This window comes from Phaethon aethereus (genome assembly GCF_964289735.1).
Source record: "Phaethon aethereus genome assembly, chromosome: 3".
Classification (NCBI taxonomy): domain Eukaryota; kingdom Metazoa; phylum Chordata; class Aves; order Phaethontiformes; family Phaethontidae; genus Phaethon; species Phaethon aethereus.
The window spans coordinates 51,698,186-51,709,093 of record NC_138576.1 but is presented as its reverse complement, the minus strand read 5'-3'; the positions used below and the strand labels follow the sequence as shown (position 1 = coordinate 51,709,093).

Below are 10,908 nucleotides of genomic sequence, written 5' to 3'. Positions count from 1 at the left end.
GGCCTCTAGCAAGTGGTACCCTTCCCACTAATGGGGGGGGCAACCCCAATTTCCTTGCTAGCAATGTCGGCCCTGATCAGTCCAATCACACTAGGTTCTGAAATTATAAGATTTGAAGTGTAGTGAGAAATTTGTAGATTTTATAATTTGAAGATTTTGTAAAAATTTGTAGTTTCTGTAGCAATAAACAAACCTTTACTTGCTTTATGTTTTTTGAGCTTCGAGGATGCTCTTGGGCCACATCTTCAGGCTTTTCTCTGTAGCTGAGCGGGCTGTGAGTCTGCTCTGTAAAATCAGAGAACAGGGAGTCTTCCGTTATCACTGGCCTGAGGGAGCATGAAATTGAAAACATCAGCCGTCGCAAGGCTTATCATAAAAGCATGAGAATAGCTTAGACCCTTATGTCTAACAATATATGCAGCCACGACTGGGACTAATATTCTGCCCACGTGCAGGAAAGCAGATGCCTGGACAAACCAACATTTGAAAATATATTTCTGCAGTTGTTTGGTTGTTTTTTTTTTTTATTGACCTTTATTAGCACGTGACCCTTGCCAGAAGCTGTGAAGAATGCTGTGTATTCCCTTGGTACCCTGCGTATGAATGTATATTTGTTTTCTTTATTAAAATCCGGGCAGAAGAAAATGGACCAGATTCCACTCCATTACCTCTGCTCAACTTCATCAGCTGCACGGAGTTGTGGTGAAACAGCAGCTTTTGATGGAGTACATCCAAAAGCCCACTACTAACATGCGTGGTAACAGATGCTGTAAAATTGCAGAGAGTAAACGTTTGGCAATTCTCCTCTAACGTGGCTACCTTGTGCTGGCAGCCTCGTGGTCCAGCTCTGCCTCCCCGCTCAGGAGTGCCACATGAGGGAAGTCCAGTTCGGTATCGGTAGCACTTCTGAGGCGAGGGAGGATTTGCAGAACCACAGAATCCAGTTAAAAATCAGGTCGGCAGGGACCTCAGGAGGTTGTCTGCTCCAATCCACCTCTGGAAGCAGGCACTGACTGGTGGGCGCAAGCGCGTGCCTTCATGGCGGTTCTCTGCAGGACGCAGGGTTAAGGTGGCTGTCGTGGGACTGATTTATTAGATATACACAATAGAGACCTTGGCACCTGAGCCAGCGCCCTGGACTGTATCCACGGTCAGCAGAGAGAAACGGGCATGGCAAGGGTCTTGTCCCACGTTGGAGAAGCTGAGCCAGCTGTGGTCAGGTGAAACCCTCCCAGAAGTGCACATCTGTGGCGTATGGCTTCCCGCTTCATGATCGATGGGTAACAGGGAAAATGACAGTGTGAGAAAACTGCCTTTGGATGAAAACCCTAAAATTAAAAAATAAATGAAAAGCTCTCTCTTTTTTTTTTCCCCCCCTCTTTCTTTTCTCTCCCTTCTGACTGATGGGCAGCCCCGGGCAGATGAGCCACTTGCCGTGCCTGTCCCCCGGGGAGATGCCGTCCCCCAGAGTGGCGGGGAGGAAGCGAGGGCGGCCCCCGCTCCAGCCGGCGCCCATCAAAATGGCAGTTCACAACCTCTACTCGGCACCAGCCAGTGCTTTGCCGGTCGTGAAGATCCCAAAGAAGAGAGGGAGGAAACCCGGGTACAAGGTAGATATGTGATTTTCACACTCCTCCTCCACCTCCCGCTGGTTTTAATACATTTTCTTCTAGAATTTCAGGTGAAATGCAGGAACGGGGGCAAAGCTGTGCAACCTGTTCCGGTGGTGAAGCACTGGCACAGGGTGCCCAGGGCGGCGGTAGATGCCCCATCCCTGGAAACATTCCAGGTCAGGTTGGACGGGGCTCTGAGCAACCTGCTCTCGTTGGAGATGTCCCTGCTCACTGCAGGGGGTCTGGACGAGATGGCCTTTAACGGTCCCTTCCAACCCAAACCATTCCGTGATTCTATGATTCTAAGGGTGGGGCAGAGCAATGCAAGAAAAGTAAGAGAAGCCAGTTTATCTACTACCTGAGCTGGTGAAAAATAGAGGTAATCTATTTTTTTAAAGATTACAGTTATTTTAATTTGCATCTTTTGAAAATAACTTGTCTCCCACTGTGCTGTGTGAGATGGCTGCACACTTTCTGGGAAGCGTTGCTCTCCCATTTGTCACTTTTTTCTTCTGTCTAACAGTGATTAGAAATGAAACAAAATGAAAGGAAAAGGAAAGGAATACGGGGGATTGGGAATAAAAGGAGAGAATAAAGTTAATTTCCAAAGGAAAAGCACCCGAACATTTTAGGAAGTAATGAGATTTCACTTACTGAGGGAAAGGTAGTTTTGGTTATTCGTCTGCTCACTTTTGTGGGGAAAATCACGCCGAGCTCTCAGTGTGATGCCGGTGGGGAGCCTGGGCTAAAGAACGAAAGAAACTCAGAGTGCCTCAAGACCTTCACACGCTGCCGGCGGGCTGGGGCTCTCCCACCGCACCCCCCCATGGTGGGCTCAGCACCAGCATGAGTGGGGCCACCGTTACGCCTCAGACCAGGCGAAAATGGGACCGCGGTGCTGAGAGGAGGGGAATTTATTCTGGGGAGTGAAAACGAGCTACACCGTAACGAGGGGTCTCGTTGCCAACAAATTGCTCCATCATTCTCTCTACCTCTCTCCGCAGCCAGCGCGGGGCACCGTACGTGTTTGCTGTGCCTGTTTCTTGTTTTTAATGGGGAGGGGTGCAGACGCGCAGTCTGTTACACGGGGGGGGCAAACTGCCGACTGTTAGAATATAATAGCTGCTCAAGTTGCCGATGTCAAAACAGCAAAGCGAGTGACACGAGCGGTGCGTGCGCAGGGCCTGCCCCAGCCTTCCCGGGAGAAGGTCTCGGCCGCGGGTGGCGCCCGGCTCTTCCCGGGGTCCCTCCCGGTTCACGGGAAGCAGCAAGGCCCCATGCACAGTGCTGCCAGCCGAGCTCCGGGGACGGGGACCAAATGTCTCAGCTCCGTGGGTTTGGGCTTTATGTAGAGCAGGCTACCCTTATCGTTGCCCTTCCCTCCTTTTCACCTCCCGCCAGACCTTCTTCTTCGTCCCATCCTCCAACCTCCCTCCTCCCTCTTTTCCAGGCGAGCCCTCTGCATTCCATTTCCAGAGTCCCCTACTCCTCCGCATCCCTCCGCACAACACCTACTGCGTAGGCATCTGTGCCTCAGCCCTTGGTGCTTTCTCCTCATCTTCTGCCTGCTCCCCTTCCCTCCATGCTCGCCCTACTTCATCCATACCCCTCTCTGCTATGGGGGCACGTTTTGAAACGTGCTTCTGTGTGTGCTGAAAACAGACCTTGCGTGGCTAAGAAACAGTTCCAGCTGCCTTTTCCCACTTCTTCTGAAAAGCTTTGAATTTGGTAACATGAATGAGTAACAGCAGCGGCCAAGCAGAGCCAACCTGACAGCAGGGTCAGGTGTCCCGCTTGGGATTACCGCAGAATTTTATAGCGGTAGTCCAAAATAGAGCTGCATGTCCAAGCTAAAACTGGGGCAAATAATCTCGTGTTTTTTAAAATATGGGATATGGAAATAGTTCTTATTTTTCACTTTAGTATTAAGTCAAAACTCTGGGACGGAAACATGTAAATTGTTTTACTTGAGGTACTTGTTATTGCAAGTTTATTATTTATTATATTTATTTTGTTTTATTACAAGTAATAATTTAAATTATTATCAGTAAAGATATGTCACTCATAGGCTCTTCAGATCAAAACCATCCAAGTCTGGGATAATAACACTTCGGAGATGTGGTGAAATTGAGTCCCTGAGACTATTAAGTGACTTGCAAATACCACGATGACCTTGTATGCAGAGTTGCGGCAGGCCCCATCTCTTCTTCCCCTGCTTGTCTTGCTGACCCCCATTTCTTACTCCTGCATTTACACTTGATTTGTAAATTGCCAAAAAAAAAAATTCTGGGGAGTATGTTCCATTCCACCCCAAATGCACCCATCCACTTGTGAAAAAGCCTTTCACCAACCACCACACATTTGTAAGGAGGAGAAGCAAAAATGGAGACTTAAGTTTCCTGAAATGCTGCAGTAACCTTGTGCTTCAGACCTAGGTAGCCAAGCCCTTGATTGCTGTTGCCCCCTCTTCTTCCGAAGGGAAGCTTTTCCCCGGCTGGGTACCACACACGCCTCCTCCCCATCCCTGGGGACTTGGCGGGGGAGCCTTCGGCAGTGAATCTGGCACGATGTCATCTCTTGGCGAGTGATGGCGAGTAAAAAGGAATCCTTTTATAACCAATGGCTTCAGTTTCTGGAGCTGACACTCGTGAGCTGGAGCATCCGTGGCATCTGGCCTGGTGCCGTTTATTTGCGCTATAGGATTCGTACACCAAAGCGACGTTTTCTGTGAGGCGCCTTTGTACGCTGCGTGCTCAGCTGAAGTGAACCCCACTCCACCAAAACCACTTCCCCAGCAGGAGTCAAAGATTACATTTTTTGATGGGGAACTCTAGCTTGATTTAATTAGCTCGCTAATTGTATGACTTGCAGATACCATGAGACTTAAACGCATTTTTAAAAATGACTCCCTGCCCAAATGGCAGACGACCAAATTCTTTATAGCAACCAGATAACTGTTGGTTGTTGGAACAGATGGAAAAATACTTCTGAATTTTTAGCAAACTAGGAATTTACAGCCTTGATTTAAATTTATTTTGGCCAAGATGTTAATAACAGACATTTTTAATCACATGCTCTTTATAGTGAGATGACCCATTGCCTGTTTTCATTGATATTAAAGCAAATATCTGTGTCTTCCTAAAATGACATTTCATCACGCTTCACCACCAACCAAAGTCCTTTTCCTCACTCTCCTGTTTATTTTTTCAGAGCTTTGCTTATAAAATTTCATCAGCTGTTTTTCCAAAAACTGTTTTGTACCTGATGTGGAGCTATTTGCCATAAAATGCTATATTTTCCCTAAATACAATATTCTTTCTGACTGTCTCTAGGAAAGAGTCTTCTGGCAGCCGGGGTGGGGAGATTAGTAGATGAATCCATTTTATTTCTCTGGCTGTGAGTGAGGGTCAGCCCCGAAGAGCTGCCTAGAAAGCCCGTGCGAGGGAAGGCTTTGTTAGCACTGGGGGGGGATTCGCGGTGTTAGAGGACACTGGAGCCACGCAGCTGCGGGGCAGCGCTGCAGCAGAGACCACCACATCCCTCCCAGAGAGCAGCAAAGCAATGGCCCTGTCCGTGGAGCAGCCCGAGGGCTGTCTGTCCCCCCGGGGCTCCCGCAGCAGCTCCTGCCTGGAGAGGTGGCCCCAGCCCGGGGCGAGTGGTCAGCTGGGACCTTGCAAGCTCCTGCCAGGAGGGGTGGGCAGCGAGAGACGCGGGATGGCGTGTGGAGTGACAATTTCCATCACGAGGCAGAGGTTCCTCTGCTGCCCTAGAAGTCACTATTAATGATGATAAATAAGCAGTCAGGGTGTGGACACACTGGGACTGAGCTTGCACAGACAACCTTGAAGTGCCCTGATTATTCACCTGTCCTGTGATACCGCCCTGGATTTCAAGGTGGCATACGCTCCTCTTAAGGTTACCTGCCTCATTCACTGCAAAACACTTCGGGGTCGTAGGAGGCTGCGTGCAGACTCTGCGTCATTTGCTGTGTGGCAGAAGGGGACTGCATGACACAAGAAGAAAAGCTGGGAAAGACCTTGGACTGTATTTTGCCTTTGCCAGCACAGTGCTGACCCCTCTCTGCCCCGGCGACCGAGTTGAGCCCTGACTTGCCTCCTGCTGAGCCTCCTCACCCACAGCCAAACACGCAGAAGAGTGCGAGGTACAGCCACGACCCCCAAAACTCGTACTCGGAAGCTCTGTGCTTCCCTGGTGCAGGTTTAACGGCACCCTTCTGCCCAGCTATCGGAAGCCCACACAGCAGGACCAGGCTGGCCCAGGCACTCACCTTGGTGCACATCTGTGTGCACATCTGCAGGGGCTGGAGGTGTTTTTCTCTCCAGCGGCAAATCTTTTGTGGCCAGGAGGTGCCTCTGCCATCCTGGCTGGAAGGACACAGGCCCGTGGGGACGTGGTGAACCCCAGCATTTTCTAGCAAGTGTTTTGTCAGGACAAGGGACAACCAGTACGGGGGAACTAGGAGCCATAAAGATGATGACCTATGATCTAAGTGGTTTAAGAAAAGTACAGGGAAAGTTTGCATCGTGGTTCATCTTGTGTCTTTCCTGTGTATTTTATTATATAAGCTGGTAGAGAACTTGTTCAGAAGGAAAAAAAGCTGTCTGGGAAATGTTTTTCCCCCTCTTTCACTTTTTTTAGTCTGGGGTGACAGAAACACCAGCTAGATGAACCCTGACTGCTCCAAAGGGATGTGCAGAAACTCCGGGAGTCAACAGGGTCCTCCGCAGCCACTGCAGACTCAGACAAGCCTGCAGCTGGCATCAATGGCACGAAAGTCCATGCTCTCTCTGCATCTAATGCACGGTGACTTTGGTGAAGTTGACACACTTATTTCCTACCCTAAATCCTTGATCAGCTTTCCCTGTTCTCTTTTCCATAGCAGAAGGTCCATAAGAGGTTGGTGGTACATCTTGTTTTAAAGCAACCATTGCCTTTTATATCTCGTGCTGTGCATCTTAAAACTTACAACATTTGATATTCAAAAGCTTCGAATGCCTTGCCACGAGGATTTCCCAAAGTGCTTGGACAGATTTTCTCTGTCTCCTTTTCTCTCTCTCTCTCTCCCCCCCCCCCCCCTCCACTTTTTTTCACTTTCATGTGTATGCACTCTCCACTGCCAAGCTTTCAGTCAGTCAGCTGCTTGGTTGGGTTGGCTTTTTGGTAGAGAAGGATCAGCCCAAGAAAAGACATTTTTATATGAAATATTTCAAGATTTACACTTAGTGATATTCAGGGACTATTGAGGGTTTCAGTGGCCAGGAGGTATTTAAGCCGTGTTTGCTAGTGTACTGTTTCTTGTAACCAGGCATTGTTTTATTTTGATCTAATGAAGGCACATTCTCTGCTACCCCCAATAAAATGGCATTTTTCTGTATCCAGAGGCTGTAGAGCACATACTGTTGCAATTAAGTTCGCTAAAACAGCAAACTGCCAAGAAGGGGCTTCCAAGCTAGAGAGTTTACACAAATCTTGCCCTCTGTTTATTTGCTCTTGAACATAAGCCTGCCTGGGCCTCCAAGAGCCAAGGAACAGGCAGAGAAGGAGGTCTACCAGGCACTGTCCCACCTCCTCCGGGCTAATGGTGCCCATGGGGCAGCGCGCGCTCAGATGGTGCACGAGGCTCAAGGGCTGGAGAAAGGACTTGTGTGCCTGTGTTTGGGGCCACAGGACTGTGAGCCAGTAAGGACATTAAAGAGCCAACAAGCAAGTGAAACAGAAGTTATTAGGTGTGCTGTCTCCAAAATAGTACCTATATAGATGTGTGCATGTGTGAGTGCATAGTTGTATTCTTATATATATGTATACACAAATATGTATCTACAAGTATATATGTACATCTCTATACAAATGTATATACTTTTATACCTGTGTATATGCTATGTACAAACACACACATATATATATGCATTTATTATACATGCATATATGCGTATGATCAAAAGCAAGCCCAGAAGCCTAGCATAGAGACTACCCAAAGTTTCACAGTGCCAGCCCACTTCACCATAGAAAAGTGAGTCATTGACCTGTTGCTACAGAAAATAAAAAATCATGCTGCTTCTCACCTTCTCACATGGGATACACCCCAAAGTGGATGAGGGCCTCGGTTTTTTGAAACACCTTTTTCCTCCCATTTATTTTAATTGCTTGGAAAACAAACAAACTTGCTGCCGGTCTTTCCCAATCCCAGTCTGAAGGCAAGACAACCCTACAAAACCAGGACAACACAGGCAGGTGAGGATTGGCACTCATTGGGTCCCTATTGCCCTGTGGCTGCCATACAGCAGGAGGTCAATCCATAGTTTGTCTTATACTCACTTATTGAACATTTTCTCCCTTGTTCAGGTTAAATCCAAAGGGATTTAGCCCGCCCCAGGGAAGGGGAGGTGGTGGCACTATGTGGAGGTGGTGCCACCATGTGGAGGTGGTGCCTGGCACTTCTGAGGCAGGTGGGATACAGCCTCTGCCCCAGGCACCGAACAGAGCTCTGCAGGGGATGGTGCCTGGATGAGACGCCAGCTTTTATTTCCATCTGGGCTTACTGTGCCCATCTTTCCACAGAGGCTGCTCTGAGGGAAACTCCAGGTTATGTAAAGGAGCAAGTTCAGGAAGGGCCGGTGGAGGTCTGGCAGGCAAAAATCACACCCATCTCAACAAAGATGGCCTTTTTATTTGTTTTGATGGGTGCCATCCCAGTACAGGCTACCATGCTACTGAAAGCAAGAGAGACCCTGAATTCTCTCTTAGTGAAGCCCTTGCTGGGATAAGCCAGTAACTGGGGAATGATCCAAACTCCCAAAGATTTAATAATTAAAAACTCACTTGGATGGCACTAATTCCAACAACCTTCCCTCTCCCTTCCCCAGCTTTCTGGTTTTACTCTTACACTGAAACAGTGACCATTATTTTAGAGAGCTGTAATCACGATCATGGACAACGTGAGTCTTTAACCAAGATTACCTCTACTCTCCACCAGGACTTGCTCAAGGTTTAGTTTGCAGGTAATGGTCTGGCTTCATTTCCACCTAAAATATACTTTGTACATTATTTCTAGCTTGGGTGTAAGCTCTGAGAGAAGCAATACTCTGAAAAGTTAACAGGGCTACAAATTCCTTTTCATTCTTATGCTTGTCATTTATAGCATTTTTACCTTTGGCCACTGTAGGGTATGTAAGTACATAAACCAACTGTGTGCTTCGCGCTCTGCTTTTCCCCTGCTTCCCTTTGTAGCGAAAGGAAAAGCAAGAGTGGTACCTTCGGGTCACATCCATCACATCAGCCCTTTATAATTATGAGGATCTGATCATCACTTGACTGGTGAGACGTTGCCAGGTACCGGCAGCATAAAGATGTAGTGATATTGCACCATAAATTCCCATCGTGTTTCACTTCTCCAAGCCAGGCTGCAGGTCACAAAAGTTACTGGATGCAGCAGTGCAGCCGTTTGTATTTACTACCTGGTAATAACACATTACAGACCATGGTCTCAGCTTATTTACATAGGTGTCAGCCCAAAGTAACCTCTTGGTGCCACCGGATTTACACAAGATTTACACCCCTGTAACCAAGAGCAGAATTTGGCCCTAAATTATGATGCATTTAAAGATCCCGTGTTTCTGAGTTGTGGAGAATTGTTTACACCCACATTAAATGGGTCGTAAAATGCCATTGCGCTGATTTGTTAAAGCGTTGGACCCAGTTTGCTCCGGAGTAAATAACTACCTGGTGGGTGGCATAATATTTGCATCCTGTAACTTAAGGCATTGCTGTCTGCTGCAAATCAGTCAGGCTTCAGGCTCCAGCATCCTCCTGGGAGCAGAACGGATGCTCCTGGCCTGGAGAAAGTGATGCAACAGCAGATTGCTAATGAGTGGGAGTTCATGGGGAGTGACATACACGGAATAAAATTGGCATATCTTGTGTATACTTTCATTACCCAACTGGTTCTTTTTTGCAGCTGAAGTCTCGTGTCCTGATGACTCCTTTAGCAATCTCTCCGCCGAGAAGCACACCGGAGCCGGATATTAGTTCAATCCCCCAGGATGCAGCTACGATACCCAACTCGGCCACCCCACAGGCTCTCACAGGTACCCAGCCTCAAGTGCTCCTTGGCCAAGGGGTGAGCAGGAACCATGGGCTGACAGCCAGATGCTGTGCCTTCCAGAACAGGCAGAGCTTATGAAAATGGGGGGTTTGCAGATTAGATTGGCAACCAGTGACAAAGAACAAAGATGTCCTGCAAGACTACGTTTTGACTGCCATGTGTCAAGTTTAGTGGCGATGTCAGACCCATTCCTCTTGAAATGCAGACATCAGCATCCCATGAATGCTACCATTTTATACCCAACACTCACCCCATCAAATGTGTTGCAATGACTGGAATAAACCCCAGTGTGAACATGAAGCATCTGTTACTGCTGTGGGGAGAAGAAGGACGGAGGAGCCATGGTCTGACTCGTAGGCAGGGCTACCAGTACATAAACCCCAATGCCTTATCACAGCAGTGGACCTGGCCATTTCTGGCTGTAACCAAAGAAAACACAGCCTTATTCTTTTTTTGCTTATATTATCAGAAGTAACATAGGTCAATGCTTTTAAATTGATGTAAATGAGAAGAAAATCAACAAGACAGTTGATTTACCCTGAGATTTCAGCAGAGAAATGGATTAGATAACATTAGAATCTAAACACAACACATAAATCCCATTATTTCTTAGCTGGGATGCACAGAGGAGAAGTTTTCCATCTGCTCTGGTAGCAGAATGATACTAAACATCGTGACGATGACAATAATAATATATTTTATTCTCATTTATCCCTTCACATGCGAAGACTGCAAAGCGCTTGGCAAACATCAGCCGAGCAGCGTTGCACAGCACTGCCCTGTGAGGTGTGCCTGGTGCTGCTTTCGGAGTGGGGCAGGGAGGCAGAGTCCACCAGCCCCACCAGATTGCTGGGGTGGCCACAGAGGCAGAGGCTCTGTGGGTGATTTTGGGCTCTGTGGATGCGGCACCCTGCACCTCTGTCTGCCTGTCCCCATGCCGCCGGCACCTTTTCTCCCAGCACCTTCCCAATGGCGTGAGTAGGCTCCCACCAGAGGGGGGTTTGCGGGAGGTGCAGGCATGCGCAAGCCAACTTTTACCTCCCTACCTGCGCTGAAAGGACCATAGGGGCCCCCGCTTCCCAGCGAGGGACCCAGCACGCTGCCTGCAGGCTGCAGAGTCCCTCCTGTAGCCGAGCCCCGGACAAAACCGGTGCCTTGTGATGGCAGAAGTCA

At 48.3% G+C, this 10,908-nt stretch overlaps 1 protein-coding gene across 1 annotated transcript in view; it reads left to right on the top strand.

Annotated features, from left to right (window-relative positions):
* Nucleotides 1–1,317: 1,317 nt before the first annotated feature.
* The window catches only part of SCML4 (Scm polycomb group protein like 4), a gene marked incomplete at its 3' end in the record, with an annotated part of 46,690 nt that continues 37,099 nt past the window's right edge, over nt 1,318–10,908 (top strand). Inside the window, exons 1-2 of the mRNA XM_081997877.1 lie at nt 1,318–1,610; nt 9,589–9,718. Coding sequence (XP_081854003.1) covers nt 1,404–1,610; nt 9,589–9,718 — 337 coding nt within the window. The 5' untranslated portion in view covers nt 1,318–1,403. The remainder of the gene's footprint in view (nt 1,611–9,588; nt 9,719–10,908) is intronic.